Consider the following 20,449-nt stretch of genomic DNA (forward strand, 5'->3'; position numbering starts at 1 on the left):
AGTGGGTCCCTATGCTTGGGTAGGGGGAGTCCTCTCATGTGCCTCAGGTGGGAAAGGACAATACTCGGGGTCCTGGTGAGGAAGGGCCTTGGATCTGTTCCTAGACTGATGACCTCAGCTCTTTCTCTCCCCTTAGGAGCTGGAAGCAAATGCCCACTTCTCTGTCTTCTACCAGTGGATCAAGGTAGGACAGGGCAGAATATTGTGGTTGGGGCTCAAATCCAGGAAGCCTCCCTGGATGCAGAGGTGCTGTGTAAAATCTCAAAGAGCTGGAGGTGGGGGCAGGCCTGGAGGCTCGGAGCAAGTAGGTTCAGGTAGCTGCCTTCCTCACTCCTCCTGTCCCCCGTCACCACACGTACAGAGTGCTGGCATCACTCTTCCCACCGACAGCCGAGTCACAGCCCTGGTGCCCTCTGAGTCCGCCATCCGTAGGCTGAGCCCTGAGGACCAGGCCTTCTGGCTGCAGCCAAGGGCGCTGCCGCAGCTGGTCAGGTGGGCAGCCGGGGCAGGGGCCCAGGGTGGGGAAGAGCCTTCTGTGTGAGAGCCCGCCCCTCCCCAGAGGCTCTCATCCTGGCTTATATCCACCTCTTGGGGTAGAGCCCAGTCCCAGAGGTCTTTGTCGGTTACACTAACCTGGTTCCATGCCCCACAGGGCCCATTTTCTCCAGGGGGCCTTCTCCGAGGAGGAGCTGGCCCGGCTGGGTGGGCGGGATGTGGCCACCCTGAGCCCTAACACACGCTGGGAGATTCACAACATCAGTGGGGTACGTGGTGAACCCTGGGTGGCGGAGGGGGCTGTGCGGGGCATGGGAGGGAACTCCAGGCCCCCAGCTTCCCAGACCAGGGCCCCGGGGGGCTGAGCTTGAAGTCCCTAGGACCTGCCCAGGGCCAGCAGAGGGGGTCCTCAGAACTGTGTCCTCGCGTCAGCAGTGACCGCCCTGCCAGATGTCACCTGCGGTTCCATGTCTGCATGTGCTCACCTGTCCCTCTTGTGCATGGGCCCACGTGTGGATCAGGGCAGCCGTGCTCAATTCTGAGGGGGTCCAGCCTGGGCTGGGGGCCGCCCCCAGAGGCCTGCATGCCCGGCAGACTCTGTCGGTGCCATGCCGACTCCCAAGTGTCTGAATGTGCCTACCCCTGGCTGAGTTCTGCTTGCTGCTTTCCAGAGGGTGTGGGTGCACAACGCCAGCGTGGATATAGCTGATCTCCTCGCCACCAACGGTGTCCTGCATGTCCTCAGCCAGGTACGGCCAGAGGGGTCTGTGCGGGGAGGCACCTAGGCTGGGGGGCGCTGGTGTGCTGACCAGCCCTGGGCCTCCCCACGGCAGGTCTTACTGCCTGCGAGGGGGGACGTGCTGCCTGCGACGGGGGTGCTGCAGCAGCTGGACCTGGTGCCCGCCTTCCGCCTCTTCCGGAAGCTGCTGCAGGTAAGCAACAGAGGGGAGAGGGGGTGTGCCCTCTTGGGGTGCATGGCTCCAGGCCTGAAGGGAGACCGCTGGCTCCAGGGACCAGCTTGAGGACAATGAGGCCCATCGGTGACCCCAGCCCCTTGCCCTTAGCATCACAAGCTGGTGCCCCAGATTGAGGCCGCCACAGCCTACACCATCTTCGTGCCCACCAACCGCTCTCTGGAGGCCAGTGGCAACAGCAGCAGCATGGTGAGGTCCCCGGGATGAAGCCGCTGCAAGGGGGGGAAACCCCGACTGAACACCCCCATCCCACGGCCAAGGGACAGTCCTGGGCCCTCGGCTATCCCTGGAGCCCCCGAGCTTCTCCATCTGGCTTCCCGGCCAGGACGCAGACACTGTGCGGCACCACGTGATCCTGGGGGAGGCACTCTCCGTGGAGACCCTGCAGAGAGGGGGACACCGCAACTCGCTCCTGGGCCCGGCCCACTGGCTCGTCTTCTACAACCATAGCGGCCAGGTCTGTCCTGGGAGACCCCCTCCCCGCCCCCCACCAGCCCTTAGCCCCACGGCGAGGGTGGCAGTGTTGGGAGGTGGACTCAGCCTCCCTCCGCACTCTGCAGCCCGAGGTGAACCATGTGCTGCTCGAAGGCCCGGTGCTGGAGGCCCCTGGCTGCTCACTGTTTGGCCTGGCGGGGGTCCTGACCGTGGGCTCAAGCCGCTGTCTGCACAGCCACGCCGAGTCCCTGCGGGTGAGACGCCGAGGCCCGGGGCTGGCAGGGTGTGGGGAGAAGAACTGAGGGGGTTCAGAGCTGGGAGGTGCTGGCTGGCCTGGCTGCCAGGGAGGGGCACTAGGTCAGGGTCGGAGAGGAAGGAAGGTAGGTTTGGGGGCCCCACCCCAAGACCACCTGACTCCCCCCAACCTCCCCAGGAGAAATGTGTAAACTGCTCCAGAAGATTCCGCTGCACTCAGGGCTTCCAGTTAGAGGTAAGGACAGGGGCTTAAGCCGTGCCCTCTGCTCTGCATGCAGGTGTCTACCGTCCCCGCGCCCCCCCGACGCCCCATGCGGGACCCAGCTGGCTGGCCCAGTTGTGGGGGATAGAACAGCCAGGGCTGCTCCTTGTCTCCTTGAGGCTGGGATGCCTGGGCCCAGGTCGACCTCCTGCCTCCATCCCTCCCTGATCTCTGTCCTGTTCATCTACTGCTAGCTGTCTGTCTGTCTTCCCGTCCACTGACCTGCCGCTACCCAAGCCGCAGGCTCAGCCCTCCCGCCTGTCCCCGTTTCCAGGACACCCCCAAGAAGAGCTGCGTCTACAAGTCCGGCTCCTCCTTCTCCCGGGGCTGCTCTTACACGTGTGCCAAGAGAATCCAGGTTTGCCTAGGATCACCCCACACCCCCGAGTCTGACCACAAGCGGGGAGGCGGGAGCGCAGGTCCAGGGGAGGACCCCAGACTAGATTTCAAGGGCAGAGATCAGGGCTGGGACTAGGCTGAGCCCAGTGGAGCAAGGGCCCAGAGGGAGAGGTCTGAGATCAGTGGGGCCACTGTCTGTGGCCACACCCCCCGGGAGTGGGGTTCGGGGGAGGGAAGAGGAGCTCGGCCTGGACACCATCAAGCAGGACCCAGGGGAAACTGTGGGCCCAGCATTATCCCCCCCTGCGGGATTCAACACAGCTGTCCCTGGCCCGAGGCTCCCTTTCTTCACCCCTGCCACGGAGAGGGTCATAGAAGGCATCCTCCAGTTCCCCGGTTCCTGCTTGCTTCATTGTCTGGCTTAGCGACCTGTCCCCACCGCCCCCTCATGTCCCTCTTCCCCGCACCTGGCCTGTGCCGGGCCTCTCCCTGCCCCCTCCCCACAGGTGCCCGACTGCTGCCCCGGCTTCTTTGGCACACTGTGTGAGCCATGCCCAGGGGGCCAGGGCGGCGTGTGCTCAGGCCATGGGCAGTGCCAGGACAGGCTCCTGGGCAGCGGGGAGTGCCGCTGTCATGAGGGCTTCCATGGAACCGCCTGCGAGATGTGCGAGTTGGGCCGCTATGGGCCCAACTGTGCTGGAGGTGAGCCCCGGGGAGGGCAGAGGACAGAGACCCAGGACCGCCCAGCCAGGTCAGGGTGGAGGCACTGGGCAACTCCTGTCCTCCCTTGTCCCGCCCCCAGTCTGTGACTGTGCCCACGGCCTGTGCCAAGAGGGGCTTCAAGGGGACGGCAGCTGTGTCTGTAATGTGGGCTGGCAGGGCCCCCGCTGTGACCAGAGTGAGTAGCCTCAAGGGGGAGAGGCGGGTGACTCCTGGGAAGATGGTTCCCAGGTCCAAACGACCAGAACCTTCTTCCTGCCCCCACCCTTCCCAGAGATCACTGGCCCTCAATGCCCAAAGAAGTGCGACCCCAATGCCAAGTGAGTGAACTCAGCCTCGGGCTGGTGGGTGGGTAGGGCCCCTGGGGTCAGGCACAGCCCGGGCTGGGCTAACACCGGCCCTCCCAGCTGCATACAGGACTCGGCGGCCGCCCCAGCCTGTGTCTGCGCCGCGGGATACTCCGGCAACGGCAGCTACTGTTCAGGTTGGGTCCCGTGGAATGTTCTGGGCATGCACCCTGAGATTTTCCATGTGATTTCCCCCCTGACGCTTTCCCTGCAGAGCCCTCTCCAGTCCTTGTGGGGTCTCGGGTCTCACCCTTCCCTCTGACCGCTTCCTTTCTCCCCTGCCCTCCTCCCCTGTGCGCACGCTGTCCCTGTGCCGGCTCCTCACAACTCTCTGGGATCCTCTGCCCCCCAGAGGTGGACCCCTGTGCGAACAACCATGGGGGGTGCTCCCCCCACGCCAACTGCACCAAGGTGGCCCCCGGGCAGCGGACGTGCACCTGCCACGATGGCTACACAGGAGATGGGGAGCTGTGCCAGGGTGAGGCTGGGCCCCCCACCCTGGGCGGACATGGGGCTAGGGCTCTGGCTTCAGGGTTATAAGGCCAGGAGACGCTGAGGGGCCCATGGGGGGCACTGAGGGTGTGGCAGGGGGGCACTGAGAGCGTGGCAGTGAGCCACTGAAGGCACCATTGAATGAAAGGGCTGCCCAGGGCCACCCCTCATCCCAGTGTCTCTCCCTGCAGAAGCCAACGGCTGTCTCATCCGCCACGGGGGTTGCCACGTCCATGCTGACTGTATCCCCACGGGCCCCCAGCAGGTCAGCACAACAGATGCAGACACTGGGGCTGTGCCTTTCCCTCAGAGGGTGGGGCCCCCCACAGACCAGGCCGGAGAGGAGGTGCTCCTTCTGTCCGGAGTGCTGGTCTGCTCTTGGCTCCCAGCAGCCGCACTGATCAGGATTTGGGACAGGTCTCCTGCAGCTGCCGTGAGGGTTACAGCGGGGATGGCATCCGGACCTGTGTCCTCCTGGACCCTTGCTCCCAGGTCAGGACCCAGCCCCACCTCATTTCACAGGGGAAGGGGCTGAGGCGGGAACCAGGCCTTCTTGCCCCCGTCAGAGTCCTAGGAGCCTCCTCTGAAGGCTGAGTCACCCTCGCACAAGCTCAAATCTGACTGCTGAGTAGCAAACAGGGCTTTGGGGGGTTGGTCAGGAGTCTTCATGGTCCCTTACCCAGGGTTGGATGGGGCCAACCCTGTCTCTCTCCTGTCCCCACATCAGAATAATGGAGGCTGCAGCCCCTATGCTGTGTGCAAAGGCGCAGGGGATGGCCAGAGGACGTGCACCTGTGACGCGGCCCACACCGTGGGCGATGGCTTCACCTGCCGTGCCCGAGTCGGCTTGGTAATGGTGCCCAAATTGGACCCCTGACACAGCCTTGGCTGTGACCCCCTTGGGCCTGACCCACGATTTTAGTTAAGACCCCAGAGTTGATCCTGTTCCTGGCCTTGACCATGACCTTGACCCCCTGACTCCACCTGGGCCTGACCCAGCTATGATCCATGAAACAAATCCTGACCCCAGCTCAGACCCCCGGCTTTCCTTTCCTCATCTCTGCCTTGGCCAGACCTTGGGCCGCAGGTGCTGGGACAGGCACCAGGCCCTGAATGGGGGCCACCCAAAATCTGAGCTGATCCTCGCTCCCCCAGGAGCTCCTTCGGGACAGGCATGCCTCATTCTTCAGCCTCCACCTCCTGGTAAGTGACCAGCTGGCTTCCAATTCTTCGGTCCAGCCTGGGCCTCTCTGATCTGCATGTCCCGCCAGTCTCTGGACCTCCATGTTCTCATTTGGTTAGGGGGCTGGCTGTTCTGGTCTCTCAGAGTCCAAGTGGTTTTTTTTTTTTTTTTTTAATATTTTATTTATTTGAGAGAGAGTGAGTAAGCAAGAGAGGGCACAAGCTGGGTGGGGGAGGGGGCAGATAGAGGCAGAGGGAGAAGCAGACTCCCCATGGAGCAGGGAGCCTAATGATGCGGGGCTCGATCCCAGGACCATGGAATCATGACCTGCTCCAAAGGCAGAGGCTTAACCGACTGAGCCACCCAGGCGACCCTGAGAGTCCAAGTCTTTCCTGGAGGATCCACAGATGCCCCGAGGTGGTCACAAGTTACCCCTCTTCTACTTAAGCTGTTACTGCCTCCCCACAGGAATACAAGGAGCTCAAGGGTGATGGGCCTTTCACAATTTTTGTGCCTCGGGCAGACCTAATGACCAACCTGTCGCAGGTAAAGCAACCCTCCCCCTGGGAAGGGATGGGTCCTATGGGGCAGGAGTGGGTATGGGCAAGGACAGCAATCAAAGCCTCCTTCTACCCTCATGATTCCCACTCCAGGATGAGCTGGCTCGGATTCGCGCCAATCGCCAGCTCGTGTTCCGCTACCACGTGGTTGGCTGCCGGCGGCTGAGCAGCCAGGAGCTGCTGGAGGAAGGCTATGTCACCACGCTCTCGGGGCACCCGCTCCGCATCCACGAGAGGGAGGTGGGCCCAGGCCCCTACCCACTATTCCACGTTGGTCCGCCCCTGCATCGACCACCTCGCAGAGCCAGGACTCAGACTCAGCCGCAGCTTTCAAGCCCTGCGGGCGAGCACCCAAGCCCTATCCCTGCACATTGAAGACCCTTTTGCTTCCCCTGGGCCGGGACGGGGTTTAGTGAGAGGGAGATAAATGAGTCCGTCTCTGGACCGTGCCCACCACTGAGGGCCTGTCCTCCGGCTGAGGACTTCTGAGCCTGGCTCTGTGTCGGTGCTCGCTCTTCCCGCAACCTCACCTGGTCAGCCAAGCAGTGGGTGGTGTTTCCCTGCGGTCTTGGCCCCGCCCACCTTCTGTCCCAAGCCTCACCCAGTGCAGGCCCACTGGGGGCCCCGCCCCCAGCTGGGGCCCCGCCCCCTCAGACTCTGAGCACCACACCAACGGGTTTCCTTTGGTCCGGCCCGGCCTCCAGGGCAGCATCTATGTCAATGACTTCGCGCGGGTGGTGAGCAGCGATCAGGAGGCGGTGAACGGCGTCCTGCACTTTATCGATCGGGTCCTGCTGCCTCCTGACGTGCTACACTGGGAGCCTGATGCTGCCCCTGCCCTGCGGGTATGACCTGGACACAGGCCTGGGAGCTAGCCAGGGGCCTCCTGCTTTCCCTCCCTGCCTGACCTCAAGGCTCACCTGTGCTTTCCCGCAGAGGAACGTCACCACTGCGGCGGAGGGCTTTGGTTACAAGATCTTCAGCAGCCTTGTGAAGGTACTGCTCCCACGTGCGGGCATTTGTGGCCGTGTGCCTGTCCGTGTGTGAGTTGATGTGTGTATGTTCACCTGTCTGCACGCTTCTCTGTGTGTAACCCTGTGCCTCATGTGTGCACAGGCCTTCTGATCCCTCATGTGAGCACAGGGTGTGCTTGTGTGCCCACGTACCTGAGAATAGCCGAGGGGTGTGCAAGTTTATCCCTGCATGTATGTCCATGTGCATCTGCCTGGGATGGCTACAGAAGAAGGCAGCTGGCTGGAGGGCCATCTGGGTACCTGGAGCCCCTTCCTGGACTTTGTGGTCCAGCCCTTTACCTCCGGCCCCCAGTTTCTGACTGTCACACCTCTGCTAACCCTTGCCAGGAGGCTGGCCTCCTGCCCCTGCTTCAGGATGCGTCGCATAGGCCCCTCACCATGCTGTGGCCCACAGACTCTGCCCTGCGGGCCCTGCCGGCTGACCGCCAGGCCTGGCTACACCACGAAGACCACCGTGACAAGCTGGCAGCCATCCTGCGGGGCCATGTGATCCGCAACATTGAGGTGGGTGTCCCCCCCAGTGCTTGGTCTGCCTGCCACCCAGCCTGTCTGCTCAGCTCTAACCATAGCTCCATCTTCTCAGGCCTTGGCATCTGACCTGCCCAACCTGGGCCCACTCCGCACAATGCATGGGACCCCCATCTCCTTCTCCTGCAGCCGTGCCCGGCCGGTGAGTCTGGGAAGCAGGGGGCAGGGGCTCTGGAAGTGGGGGCCCGTGATGCACCTGTGACCCCACAAACTCTTCTTCCTCTGCCTGCAGGGTGAGCTCACAGTGGGGGAGGAAGACGCCCGCATCGTGCAGCGGCACCTGCCCTTTGAGGGTGGCCTGGCCTATGGCATCGATCAGCTACTGGAGCCACCTGGCCTTGGTGCCCGCTGTGACCGCTTTGAGACTCGGCCACTGCGACTGGTGAGAGAGGCCACAGGTCAGAGGTGGACAGGCAGGAGCCCTAGCTGACCTGTCCCATCCATCCATCTGATTTTGCTGTTGGCTTCTGTTCTTTCCAGAAGATCTGCAGCATTTGTGGGCTGGAACCGCCTTGTCCTGAGGGCTCACAGGAGCAGGTGAGGCCCTGGGAGCCGGGTGGGAGTTCAGGTAGGGCCCAGGGACCACCAAGCTCAGACTGTTGGACTCCTCTTGGCCCAGGGCAGCCCCGAGACCTGCTGGCGATACTACTCAAAGTTCTGGACATCCCCTCCACTGCACTCCTTAGCATTGCGCAGCATTTGGGCCCGGTCCAGCCTCTGGGGCCAGCCCCAAGGCCTGGGCAGGGGCTGCCACCGCAACTGCGTCACCACCACCTGGAAACCCAGCTGTTGCCCTGGTCACTATGGCAGCGAGTGCCGAGGTGAGGGTCCTGAGGCCGCAGGTGCTGCTCTGGAGAACAGGTGTTGGGGTGGTGGGGTGGGGGGCAGGTGTGGGTGGTGAGGGAATTTACACTGGGTGCAGTATCTAGGATTCTGCTTGGGGGGTGGTGAGGCTACTGGAAGGGGCTTGATTGTCCCAGGTGCAGGACGGGCAGTGTGGCCGGTCTGGGGCTGCGTGTGGTAGGGGGTCCTGAGATCCCCAGCCCCTTTCTTCCCCCACCTGCTAGCTTGCCCTGGTGGTGCTGGCAGCCCCTGCAGCGGCCGTGGTGTGTGCATGGACGGCATGAGTGGCAGTGGGCAGTGTCAGTGCCACGCAAGGTTTACAGGGACGGCGTGTGAACTCTGTGCCCCGGGGGCCTTTGGGCCCCAGTGCCAAGGTGGGCTGTCCCGCCCCCCCCCAACCCCGCCCCCTCCTACCCTGTCCTCTGAGCCCTGGGACCCCCGCACCGACCCTATCCTCCTGCCCGTCCCTCTCCCCAGCCTGCCACTGCTCCTCCCATGGGCGCTGTGATGAGGGCCTGGGGGGCTCCGGCTCCTGCTTCTGCGACGAGGGCTGGACGGGCCCGAGCTGTGAGGTGCAGCTGAGTGAGTGCTCTCGGCATCTGTGCCCACCCTGCGCGCTTGTACCTGTCTGCCGACACCGGCGCGTGTCCGGACTGCACGCTCAGGCTGAGGCCCTGAGGGGCTGGTGGGAGGGGGACCAGGGGGACCTCCAGGAGGGCAGCTTCTCACCTGGATGTGTGGGGTGGGCCCTGGGGGACAGAGCTGCAGCCTGTGTGTACCCCACCCTGCGCACCCCAGGCCGCGTGCCGTGCGGACAACAGCTGTGAGTGCGGCCTGGGCTATGAAGGGGACGGACACACCTGCACAGGTGAGCACGGGGGTGGGATGCGAGACGGGAGCCCCTCCGGGCCTGGCCCCTCCTGTCCCCTCCTGTCCCCTAGTCCTGCCACTCTCTCTCTGTCCACAGTGGTGGACTTGTGCCAGGAGGGGCGTGGTGGCTGCAGCGAGCACGCCAACTGCAGCCAAGTGGGCACCGCGGTCACCTGCACCTGCCTGCCCGCCTACGAGGGCGATGGCTGGAGCTGCCGGGCCCGCGACCCCTGTGCGGACGGCCGGCGTGGGGACTGCCACGAACACGCCGACTGCTTGAACACTGGCCCGGTGAGCAGCCGGGGAGCCGAGCCGCAGGGCGGGGAGGCTCCACAGCGTGGCCCCCCAGGTCCCTGAAGAGCACCCGCCCGCTCTCCCGCCCCAGAACACCCGGCGTTGTGTGTGCCATGCTGGCTACGTGGGTGACGGACTGCAGTGTCTGGAGGAGCCGGAGCCACCCGTGGACCGCTGCCTGGGCCAGCCACCACCCTGCCACGTGGATGCCGTGTGCACGGACTTCCACTTCCAGGGTGTGCTTCCCTGCCCGCCCCCAGTGGCCCTGCTTGCCCTCGGTGCCACCGGGCTGATCACGTGTCCCTCCCTTCTGCAGAGAAGCAGGCTGGGGTCTTCCACCTCCAGGCCCCCAGTGGTCCCTATGGCCTGAACTTCTCAGAGGCCGAGGCAGCCTGTGGGGCACAGGGAGCTGTTCTTGCTTCTCTCCCTCAGCTCTCTGCTGCCCAGAAGGTATGTGGGGCCCAGGGGTCTGGAGCTGAGCCTGTGGGGGCCCCTCCGATTGGGCCTGAGGTCTCAGCACCCCCTCCTTCCCCTACAGCTGGGCTTCCACCTGTGCCTCGTGGGCTGGCTGGCCAACGGCTCGGCAGCCCACCCGGTTGTCTTCCCTGCGGCCGACTGTGGCGGTGGCCAGGTGGGCGTCGTCAGCCTGGGTGCCCGGGAGAACCGCTCGGAGTGCTGGGACGCCTACTGCTACCGAGAGCTAGGTGCAGTGCACCCTGCCCCAGAACCCCACCCCCCACCATGCCCTGGCTCGGCCGCTACCTACTGATCCCCTGAACCACCTTTCCCGCAGATGTGGCCTGCCGGTGCCGCCGTGGCTTTGTGGGTGACGGGACAAGCATGTGCAACGGGAAGCTGCTCGATGTCCTGGCTGCCACCGCCAACTTCTCCACCTTCTATGGGGTGTGCAGGGGCCCAGCTTTAGGGCTGAGGGTGGTGGTGGTGAGGGTCGCTGGGGTCCCGGGGGAGGGAGCCTGCCCACGGTCCTATCTCCCCCCCCTTCCCAGATGCTGCTGGGCTATGCCAATGCCACCCCACGAGGTCTCGACTTCCTGGACTTCCTGGACGATGAACTCACCTACAAGACACTCTTCGTTCCTGTCAACGAAGGCTTCCTGGACAACATGGTAACTGGCAGGGGCTGTGGGCAGAGCCAGGCCCGATACCCATACCTCTGGCTGCCCTGGGCTGATAGCCTTGCTTCGCCCACAGACACTGAGTGGCCCTGACCTGGAGCTGCACGCCTCCAACGCCACCTTCCTGAGCACCAATGCCAGCCAGCACACTGTGCTCCCTGCCCACTCGGGCCTCAGCCTCGTCTTCAGTGCTGTGGGCCCGGACAACAGTTCTGGGGCCCCTGTGGTGAGTCTGGCCACTGCACCTCCCCTGCAGGCCCTAGCCTTCACCTACTCGGCCTGACTCTGGTCTTCCTACAGGCCCCAGGGGCGGTTGTGGTTAGCCATGTTGTCATGTGGGACATCATGGCATTCAACGGCATCATCCACGCTCTGGCCAGGCCCCTTCTGGCTCCCCTACAGCCGGTGAGTAGGTGATGGACTGGGGTGGGGGTGGGGGATAGCAGAACAGCAAGGGGGTTAGTGAACAGCCCTGGTCTGCCTGGCCTTGATGCTTTCCTTATTTGCAGCGGGCGGTGGTGGCCCCTGAGGCTCTACCGGTGGCAGCAGGCGTGGGGGCTGTGGTAGCGGCCGGAGCACTGCTTGGTGTCGTGGCTGGAGCCTTCTACCTCCATGCTCGAGGCAAGGCCACAGGCTTTGGCTTCTCTGCCTTCCAGGTAGGGCCATGTTGTGGGGGAGGGGAGGGGGCTGGGGATGCCTGGGTCCATCGACCTTCCTCGAGGTCCCTCACCACACCTCTCTTCTCAGGCAGAAGAGGATGCTGAGGAGGACTTTACCCCGTGGCAGGAAGGGACCAGCCCAACCCTGGTCTCTGTCCCCAACCCAGTCTTTGGCAGCCATGACGCCTTCTGTGAGCCTTTTGACGTGAGTGTGGGGGCTGAGGGGCGGCAGAAAGGGGCCTGAGGCCTGGTTTTGGCCCAGCCACAAAGGGTTCTCTCCCCACCCCCAGGACTCACTGCTGGAGGACGACTTCCCCGACACCCAGAGGATCCTCGCGGTCAAGTGAGGCAGCCGGGGCCGAGCAGAGGCATGAGCGAGAGGGAGACGGCTTTTATTGCCCGCCTTGGACCGAGGCCCAGCGTGGACGGGGCAGGAGTGGGGGGGAGGACCTGCTCTGGACAATAAAGACACCCTCAGCGGATGTGGGCCATGTCGCTGAGAAAGGGCGTCTTCATGCAGCCGGTGCACAGCTGGTCCATCCAGAGCGGCGCCTCGTGCTGCAGGGGCGTGCGGCGCGGGTAGAAGGTGAAGTCCACGCGGTAGTTGAGGAGACAGCTGAGGGAGGCCATGTAGAGGTCCGAGAAGCGCACAAGGCGCCGAGAGAAGTAGGTGGGGTTGTGGAAGGTGCGGAAGATGCTCCCGAACTGGGCGTTGAACAGGGCCTTGGTGATGCACCTGTGGGAGAGACACAGGGCACTCGAGGGGGCCCAGGAGCCGTGGTACGGGGAGGCCCTTCCCACGCCCCCCACGGCCCACCTCAGCTCCTGCCGCTCCTTCACCCAGGCCGCCAGCACCTGCTGCGATTCGGCATCCTGGTACGTCTGTGGGAGACCAGACGGTGCTGGGGTGTGCCCAGGCGGCAGCCCTGCCCTCCCCCCCGCCCCGCCCCTGCCCCCCCCACCTGCATGCGCTCCAGCAGCCCCGTGAGCGCCTGCTGCCACGTCAGCGAGTGCATGTACTGCTCCGTGTTGATGATGCGGATCTCGCGCTCCAGCTCAGGGATGATGGCCCCCGTGCGCCAGCCGTGCCGCAGCATGAGGTCCTGCCGTGCAGGGTGGAGGCAGGGCTCAGCGGTGACGAGCAGGGGGTCCCTCCCTCCTCCTCTCCTCACGGGGCCCAGCCTTGCCCGCTTACCGCCAGGTCACTGTACAGGTGGTCTCCGAAGTAGAGCACGCGGGGCCCACGCCATTCTGTCAGGCGCAGGAAGTCGTACAGGTTTCCCTGCGGAGAATGGGGCTACCGCTGAGCACAGTGTACTGGGGGCTCCCGTGGGGCTGCCGGAACCCCGCCCTGTCCTCCACTGCCCCTCCCAAATCCCCAGAGGCAGTGAGGCCCCTCCAGCTGGACGCCCAGCTGCCCTTTCCCATGGCCTCACTGACCCGGGGCTCTGGCCCTGGTCTCCTCCCCCTCACAGTCAGGAAGGGGGTCTGCCTGCCCCAGGAAAGTCTCCTGTGGGCCTGGCACGGTGCCCTGCGCCTCCAGGGCCTCCCCTCCCTGTGGCCTCACACCCGCCCCAGGGATCCCACGCTGTGGGAAACAAACCACAGCAGCAAGCCCTTGGCCCTGCAGCCCTTCCTGTCCTCCCAGGGACCCCGGAGGGACCCGGCGGAGCTCACTGCAGAGCCATCTGCCCCGCCGGCTCCAGAGCCAGAGAAGAGATGAAGGCAGTCAGGCTTAAACACAATAGAGGAGGCTCTGGGGAGAGCAGAAAATGGGGCAGGGGGCCCAGAGCAGGAAGTGCAGCAGCCGCTGGGGCAGGTGCCGGGAGCCCACAGCCCAGCAATGAGCAGAATTTACACTGGGCACAAAGGAGTCAGCCCGTGCTGCAAGCGGCCAGGAGATTGCTGAATTCAGCTCAGGTGGGCAGTCAGGTACGAGGGGGTGTGTGCCGAGGATGGGCCCCGCACCAAGAGAGAATCTTGAGGGCCAGGTGCAGCATCAGGCAAGATGGAGCCTGAGGTTCCGCAAAGGGAGCCAGGGAGGGAGCACAAAGATGAGAAGTAAGCAGGATCTAAGGCGTGCGTGTGTGTGTGTACACACACACAGTGAAATTTCAGATCAGGCATAAAGAAAAGGCTAAAAGCTGCCACAGGAGAAAAAGTCCCATGTTCCCCACAAAGGTGCATGACCCACCTCAGGCTTAGCTAAGATGCTGAGACAAAGGAGCCGAGAGAGCGAGCCTGAGCCCAAAGAGACCATGGAGAGCTGGGGCCACAGGGCTAGGAGTACTGCTTGCAGGTCAGGCCTCGGCTCTGGATACCCCAAGCTGGCTGCTCACCCCCACCCCCGGAACCTCCACCCTCAAGGAGACCAGCTCAGCCAGGATTTCCGCATTCCATCCAGGACTAAATGCCTTAATCCTGCTCCTTAATTGCCACCCAACCCTGGCACTAGGCCCCCTAGGCCCCCTTCTCATCTTCCTAGACACCAGCTAGGAAAAGGGGTCTCCCCTGAAGGCCTGTGAGCTGCTCCTACAGCTGGTCTGGCCGTAGCAGGGTGGTCAGCCCCAAGTAACAGTGCCACTGATCGTCTGGGGGACTTTGAGTAAATGCCTGGATAATGTGAGGGCTTTGTACCACAATTCAGGAGAACACTTTTCTTGGTTTGTTTACACCCTACCTCTTCTGTGGATGAGGAAAAGCACGGCACAGAGAGGCCAAATGACTCGTCCAGACTCCTTCTGCTAATGAGCAGTAAACTCCAATACAGGCAGCCTGACCAGGCCTGTGCCCTCACAGCCGTTCCCTGGTGTCCCGGGACACAGTGCGAGGGGGCAGAGGCATGGCCGGCGTGTCGGGGTGCGGCAGGGCCCAGGAGGCCGTGCAGTTGCCCCCTCTGCAACCTGGGGCCAGGGAGAGGCCACCTGCATGGCACTCACCTGCCGATAGATTTTGCCCTTCTCCAGGCTGGTGATGCGGTCCCAGTGCAGGGAGCCCTTCTCATCGAGTTTTCGGAAAGGCCTGGTGCAGGACAGAGAGGGGGCGGTAAAGGGCTGGATTTCCAGTGTGGGGCAGGACTGGGGGGGGGTGGCGTGTAGGCACCATCTCCATTGGCCACGTGCTGACAAGGGGGTGTCCCCACCCCAAGCATGCAGGGTGCCAGGCAAAGGCTGGTTCCCACGCCCCAGCCCCATCACCCCAGCGAGGCCCATACTTGCGCCGGTCGGTGAAGAAGCTGGGTTTGTCTGCCTGGACAATGACCACATCGAAGAGCTGACGCCAGTCGGGGCCCACCATGTGCCGCATCCCCTTGTCCCTGGGCAGAGGCAGAGGTAGGGCAGAAGTGGGACAGGCAGCAGCGAGGTGGAGGGGCCCAAGACCCCTCTGGCAGCCCGTCCAATCCCTCCTCCCCACCCAGGCGGCTCACACGAAGCTGAAGGGGCTGTTGGTGATGAGGAACAGCTGCTTCCCATGTGCCACCAGGCGGCTCAGGACAGCGAACGTCTCGTCCCCTCTCAGGATGTACTTCTCTAATGGGGACACGGGTCTGTGAGGGCAAACCCCGCGCCCTGCCCAGGAACCCGCAGGAGGGGCTACAGCCCATCCTCACCCATATCCCGCTCGATCCACTGGTACATGAGGCCCTTCACGTGCACGTCCCGAATGGCATCCTGGGGGCAGTGGAGGGACAGTGAGGCTGTAGCAGGGCCTAGGAAGTGGGCCCTGCTGTGGCCAACTTTATCTTCTCTGCCACCCTGAGAGGCAGGCCACAGGTCCTCACCGTCACATCCTTATAGAGGTGCGCCTGGTCAAACTCCAGGCCGTGACCCAGGAAGTGGTCTACCACGCAGGACAGCAGCGCCATCTCCGGCAGTGAGAAGATGTCCATGAACTGCTTGATGGAGGGACCCTGCAGAGGGGACCACCGCCTCAGCAAGCCCCCGGCCTCGGCCCCCAGTTCTGGAGGCCACAGGCTCTGAATCTGGCTTGCCACACTAGGGTGGGCACTGCCTGCGGGTCAGGGCAGCGCCCCAGGGAGCGGGCCCCTGTGATGAGATCACTGCGCGGGCTGCCCGGGGCCACGGCCCATGAGTGGGTACCTTGCCGTAGAAGCCGCTCATCTGGTACAGTGGGATGTGCTGGGTGCCCCCGTATAAATCAATCACCTCCTCGTCAGGCACAGGCTGGAGGCCCCTGGGCGGGTATGCAGACATCAAGAGTCCAAAGTAGTCCAGAGCCGAGGCCCCGGTAGAGTTGGGGGTGAAGGGGAAGCAGGGTGCGGCCGGGAAGTCTGCACTGACCTGTAGGCCGTCCCCAGCTGCACGTAATGGAAGGCGTCGATCTTCATCAGCAGGCTCTGGGAGCGCCACAGGAGTGGGAGGGGTGGGGAGAAAGGGGTCTGCACTGGCCCTGGGACAGCCTCTTCCAGCCTCTGGGCTACAGCCCCAATGGGAAGGTACCGAGGGGATCATGTGCCCGTCGAGAGGAAGTCCCCTTAGAGGACAGGGGCCAAGGCACATCCCGTCAGGAGGAGCTGCTGGGGTCCGGGGCCTCGGCACTCACCTTCTGAATGTCGTAGTGGAGGCCTCGGATGGCAAAGCTGGGGTCATAGTCATACTTTCGGATCCCCTCTGGGTACTGTTGAGGGGAAGTGGGCCAGGCTGAGTCAGGGGCATCAGCACAGACTTCTGGAGGGGCTGCCGCCTCAGGGGAGCCCCGTGCCTCAGCCTGGGATCACTCCAGTGCCGGGGCCCCCTGCCCGGCCAGCCTCACCTTGTAGTGCTCAATCAGGATGTCCCGGGCAGCAGTGAAGATCTCGGGGTGCAGCGCATCTGCATACTGAGCCAGTGTGTAGTCGTAGTCGAAGCCGTAGACTTCGACGTCGCGCAGGCTGATCTCGTTGTTGGCATAGATGGCTGCTGGGTTCAGGAGGCTGCAGACCTCCGGGGGCAGGAGGTCTAGAGGGAGGAGATGCAGTATGAGGAGGAGGTGAACCCAGCGGCAGCAAACAGTTACCAAGCACTTTCCAGGTGCCCAGGCCCAGGAGCCTTGTGAAACCACGCAGGATGCATAATCTCAGCCCCAGGCTGCATATGGTCAAAGTGAGGCTCAGAGGGACCACCTGCCCAGGGTCACATGGTTGGGGGTAAGGCAGAGCTGGCAATGGGGTTACATCAAGGCCCGCAGCTCAGCAGGTGCGCTGAGCCCATGTTTCCTCCAGGCTCCTGTGAACCCGTCTGAGCCGTGGCTCTGCTCAGAACTTTCCACCTTGCCTGCAGCCTGAGCTGGGCCTGAGGGACGTGACAGGAATGGGGGGTACTAGGCAGCTCCTCTGTCACTCGCACTCCCTGCTTGGTGCACCTGCCACAGCTTGTGGCCCCTCTAATCGGATTTTAGCTGCCCGCCAGTCTACATAATAACATTTGCTGTTTCGAGCCAGGGAACATTGCTAATTACGACAGGCAGGACGTGTGATGTTGGGTTGTGGGGCAAGTAACCAGGCCGCTCCCCACTGGGGATGTGGTCATAGTCATCCCAGGCCCCCTGGCTGCTACGGGGGGTTGAGTGGTACACTGTTCAGAGTAGGTTCCGAGGGAGGCAGATGAGGGTGAAGGGGGTCCCAGGCTCATCTGCCTCAGTTTCCCCATCTGTTCAGGAGGGGAGGTCCATGGGGAAAGGGCTTCGGCTTTGGGGTCAGACAGGCCAGGCCGAGCTCTCCTTCTCACAGCTGTGACCTTAGAAAAGTCACCTCACTTTCCTGGCCTCAGTTTCCCTATCTTTAAAGGGGAAATCAAAATCATGCCAACCTACAGAATCACTGAGAGGGTCACAGGGAACATTCTCTGTGCCGCATTCCTGCTCTGCCCCCGCAACAAATGTAGGATTACGTGGGCGATGTGTCTCCGGAACCTGTCATCTCCCTGTCCCGGAGTCCCCTGCATCACTCAGAGAGAGGGGCAGGCAGGACTAGGACACAGGGCACAGTCCTGCGGGGCTCCAGGTAGCGCCATTCCTGAGACCGCTCACCTGTGGCCAAGGCCCACACAAACAGCCCACGCCAACAGGGAATTCCTGCCTCAGCCACAACTAGGCATTGCCTTGAAGCAGAAGCCCTGGGCCGTGCGGCATTCTTGGCAGCAGTCTGTGCTCAGAGACAGACACTGCTGAGCTCCCACACTCTGACCATTTGCCCTGGAGGCCCCCTTGGAACACAGGCTCCGTCCCTACCCCCTTTCCTAAGGAGCCCAGTGCAGGGCGTGGGTGTGGGAACAAGTGTGGCTGGTTCTGCTTGGGGCCCCAGGCCAACAGAAGCCTGGCAGAGAGCAGCTATTTCAGACTGGTGGGTGCAGACACAGTATTTCTCACTTGGACGCACGTGAGACACAGCCAACCTCCGTTCTCTAGGGAGCTGCTTCTGAGATGCCCCTGAGGTCACTAGGACCCTGGACCTTGCTCTCCTCACGGGCCTGAGTTCTTGGGTGCCAATGGTAACTCTTGGTACAGTGTCCAGGAGACCCCCAGGAAGGAGGGATCTGCTTGATGGTGTGGCCCCTTGTTGGCATGGTGCTGGCCATGGCCAGCTTTTGGCTCTGTCCTTGAGGACATTCCCATGGACAGATGATCCTCTGAGGAACAAAGCAGGGTAGGGAAGCAGCCCACGGGGTCTTCCCTCCTGACTGGATTTCTGGACTGAGGAAACCATAGCTCTGGGGGCCACAAGGCCCCAGTCCTTTTCAGAGGGTGTGTGGGGCCCAGTGAGCTAGACGTACCCCTCATGGGCACTGGCCTCCCAGGTTCACTGGGCTCACTGTGCAGACACTCCCTTTCCTCTTCTGAGCCTGCCCCACTCCTGCCCCAGGCTGTAGGGCCGACTCTTCCCCACAGCAGCTGTAAGGTGCCGTCCCCACAGCTGCTTCTGGGTGCACACGCTGGGTGCCTCAGAGGCTCACCATGTCCAGGCCTCACTCCAACCCTGTGAGGTGGTCACACTTATTCATCCATCACCCAGAGGAAGAAACAGACTCAGGGAGGTGAAGTCACTTGCTCCAAACCACCCAGTAGTAGGCAACTGAGATTCAAATTCAGGTCAGTCCACCTGCCTTAATTACTCTCCCCCTAGGCCTAGCCTTCCAGCATCCCCACACTGGTGGAGAGGCAGTGGCATGGGGCCCGGCTCCCTGGCCAAGTCTTGCCCACAGGCATTAGCCCAAAGGCGTATCTCAGTCCCCAGAAGCTCCCCCAGAAAACCCATTCAAGAGGGTTGAGTTAGGACTCAGGGGTGCAAGTCTGGCTCATGCTGATGCTCATCATGGCATCTTGGAAATTACCTTGCCCCTTTCAGATCAAGAGTTGTCTCTGTGGAGATCTGAAGATGCTGGCGCACCTGGGGTGACAAAGCCCAACAGACCTCACTATGTTCTCTCCCACACCTACCAGGCAGGCTCCTCCGGCTGCTCTGCAGAAGGTCTTCTCCAGACCCAGAGCAAACGCCTCTTCCTAAACAGCGCCCCAGGCCTGTCCTCTCCACTGAGGCAGTGCAGGGTGGGGTCCTGTGAAGCCCAAGGGCTTCGGAAGCTCCGTTCCTCAGGGGTCTTAACTATTCTGCCCTGTGCATCTCAGGTGAACACCGTTCTGCTCTCCGCACAGCTGGAGTGGAAGCCGCATTCCCTCAGCTGGAATCTTCCAGACAGGGCACTTTGTCTTACCAGACAATGAGACCAGCATCACCCTTGGGGGCTCCTCTGGAAGCTCCCTGCCCTTTCTTGGTCTGGTTCCCTCTGAATCATCCCCACAACCCTGTGAGAGTGGCCCCAGGGCTGTGTTTAATGCTGTGGCCACTGAAGGTCTGAGAGGGGGAGGCCCGCTGAACACCCCACGCTGGTCAGTGATAGGGTCAAGCCCAAACCACATCTGCCTGCCACAGAGGCAGAGCCTCTGGAGACGCGGGGACAGGTACAGAGCACTCTCAGCTCTCCCTCCTCATCAGGGCACTGCAGCCTGGCCTCTCCAGGAGACACTTCAAGGCTCATCAGCCCATTTTGCTCTGGGGGTGGGGGTTGGCCAGGAGGTTAAGTGGCCAAGGATGCCGCCACCCTTGTGGACTCCAGGGCCCTGGGGCGACTTGGTCTCCTTTCTCCAACCGACAGCTTCCCCTCCTGGGCTGACAGTGCTCCCGACCTCGGTCGCAATTTAGAGGTATCTGCAAAGTCTAGTCGGCGTCGGCTTAGGTCTGGCAGCGCCGCCAGCTGGCTTTGTCCCGATGCTCCCGCCCCAACTAAGGGCCCCTAAGAGAACAAGGGGTTGGGGGCATTTCCGCCGCAGCCTCCCTGCAGGCGGGACCGCCAGGAAAGACGGTGGGGGCTCCGCATTCCGGAGGCCGCTTCGGGATCCCCGAGCTGCTGCAGACGGAGTCAGGGAACAAACCTCCCGTCGGCCCACCTGCCTCCGGGCGTGGGGGCGGTCCCAGAGCCCCCCCGGGACGACCCACTGGAGCCTCCACCGAAGAGCTGCCGGGCCTTGGGGCTCTGGGACCCTGGCGAACCCCACCAGCGCGCTTTCTCCGAAGAGCGGCGCCCGGGACGGCGGGTCTGTCCGTCGCTTGGACGCGCGCCTGCCGCCGCGCGGATACTCCCCCGGCGCCCGTCCCGCTGCGGCTCACCCACCGTGCACCAGTCTCCGCATGTCCTGATAACGAGCCCACAGGTGCGCGCTGACTTCGGCGCCGCCCGCGGGCGCCGGGGCGGGCGCGGAGCGCGGGGCGCTCGGGCAGTGGGCGCCGGGACCCGGGGGGCCGCAGCCAGGGCAGGAGGGCGTGGACGAGGAGGCCCGCGGCCCGCCGTGGCCCCTGCACGGCAGCCAGCGCCGAGCGGCCGCCCGCAGCCCCGCACCCGCCATGCCCGCCGCGCGCTGCCCGCGCAGCCCTCGGCCCCACGGCCAGTCCGCCGCCCTCCGACTGCGCGCCCGCCACGGTGGCCGCGTGCTCCTCACGGCGGCCGGCCAATGGGCGCGGCGCGCGGAGTCCG

At 63.5% G+C, this 20,449-nt stretch overlaps 2 protein-coding genes across 4 annotated transcripts in view; one reads left to right on the forward strand and one right to left on the reverse strand.

The window, feature by feature from the left end:
- Positions 1-11,917, forward strand: part of STAB1 (stabilin 1) — a 27,116-nt gene extending 15,199 nt beyond the window's left edge. For both annotated transcript variants that reach the window (XM_059389884.1, XM_059389886.1), the window contains exons 28-69: positions 137-184; positions 362-492; positions 653-764; positions 1,167-1,244; positions 1,329-1,427; positions 1,560-1,658; positions 1,795-1,926; positions 2,030-2,158; positions 2,338-2,394; positions 2,696-2,779; positions 3,267-3,462; positions 3,563-3,658; positions 3,755-3,800; positions 3,888-3,964; positions 4,180-4,305; positions 4,511-4,584; positions 4,737-4,811; positions 5,047-5,169; positions 5,475-5,522; positions 5,971-6,048; positions 6,156-6,302; positions 6,767-6,907; positions 6,999-7,058; positions 7,424-7,600; positions 7,680-7,766; positions 7,857-8,006; positions 8,105-8,161; positions 8,244-8,445; positions 8,692-8,841; positions 8,945-9,049; positions 9,228-9,335; positions 9,435-9,628; positions 9,723-9,867; positions 9,948-10,081; positions 10,170-10,335; positions 10,425-10,534; positions 10,639-10,758; positions 10,844-10,993; positions 11,068-11,172; positions 11,277-11,423; positions 11,515-11,631; positions 11,717-11,917. In XM_059389884.1, the coding sequence (XP_059245867.1) occupies positions 137-184; positions 362-492; positions 653-764; positions 1,167-1,244; positions 1,329-1,427; positions 1,560-1,658; positions 1,795-1,926; positions 2,030-2,158; positions 2,338-2,394; positions 2,696-2,779; positions 3,267-3,462; positions 3,563-3,658; positions 3,755-3,800; positions 3,888-3,964; positions 4,180-4,305; positions 4,511-4,584; positions 4,737-4,811; positions 5,047-5,169; positions 5,475-5,522; positions 5,971-6,048; positions 6,156-6,302; positions 6,767-6,907; positions 6,999-7,058; positions 7,424-7,600; positions 7,680-7,766; positions 7,857-8,006; positions 8,105-8,161; positions 8,244-8,445; positions 8,692-8,841; positions 8,945-9,049; positions 9,228-9,335; positions 9,435-9,628; positions 9,723-9,867; positions 9,948-10,081; positions 10,170-10,335; positions 10,425-10,534; positions 10,639-10,758; positions 10,844-10,993; positions 11,068-11,172; positions 11,277-11,423; positions 11,515-11,631; positions 11,717-11,773 (4,737 nt within the window). In that variant the 3' untranslated portion in view covers positions 11,774-11,917. The remainder of the gene's footprint in view (positions 1-136; positions 185-361; positions 493-652; positions 765-1,166; positions 1,245-1,328; positions 1,428-1,559; positions 1,659-1,794; positions 1,927-2,029; positions 2,159-2,337; positions 2,395-2,695; positions 2,780-3,266; positions 3,463-3,562; positions 3,659-3,754; positions 3,801-3,887; positions 3,965-4,179; positions 4,306-4,510; positions 4,585-4,736; positions 4,812-5,046; positions 5,170-5,474; positions 5,523-5,970; positions 6,049-6,155; positions 6,303-6,766; positions 6,908-6,998; positions 7,059-7,423; positions 7,601-7,679; positions 7,767-7,856; positions 8,007-8,104; positions 8,162-8,243; positions 8,446-8,691; positions 8,842-8,944; positions 9,050-9,227; positions 9,336-9,434; positions 9,629-9,722; positions 9,868-9,947; positions 10,082-10,169; positions 10,336-10,424; positions 10,535-10,638; positions 10,759-10,843; positions 10,994-11,067; positions 11,173-11,276; positions 11,424-11,514; positions 11,632-11,716) is intronic.
- Positions 11,798-20,336, reverse strand: NT5DC2 (5'-nucleotidase domain containing 2). 2 transcript variants are annotated; one of them, XM_059389887.1, is made up of 14 exons: positions 20,090-20,336; positions 16,200-16,384; positions 15,990-16,064; positions 15,728-15,783; positions 15,527-15,620; positions 15,208-15,336; positions 15,037-15,097; positions 14,854-14,956; positions 14,641-14,742; positions 14,366-14,447; positions 12,622-12,708; positions 12,389-12,529; positions 12,244-12,308; positions 11,798-12,162 (listed from the first exon to the last, which is right to left on the reverse strand). In XM_059389887.1, the coding sequence occupies exons 1-14, from the start codon at positions 20,319-20,321 to the stop codon at positions 11,901-11,903; spliced, it is 1,674 nt and encodes a 557-aa protein (XP_059245870.1). In that variant the 5' UTR covers positions 20,322-20,336; the 3' UTR covers positions 11,798-11,900. The 2 variants fall into 2 exon arrangements, with proteins under 2 accessions (XP_059245870.1, XP_059245871.1); XM_059389888.1 differs by lacking the exon at positions 20,090-20,336 and adding an exon at positions 19,866-20,083.
- Between the last annotated feature and the right edge of the window lie 113 nt (positions 20,337-20,449).

The sequence above is a fragment of the Mustela nigripes genome, chromosome 2 (assembly GCF_022355385.1).
Source record: "Mustela nigripes isolate SB6536 chromosome 2, MUSNIG.SB6536, whole genome shotgun sequence".
Taxonomy (NCBI): Eukaryota; Metazoa; Chordata; class Mammalia; order Carnivora; family Mustelidae; genus Mustela; species Mustela nigripes.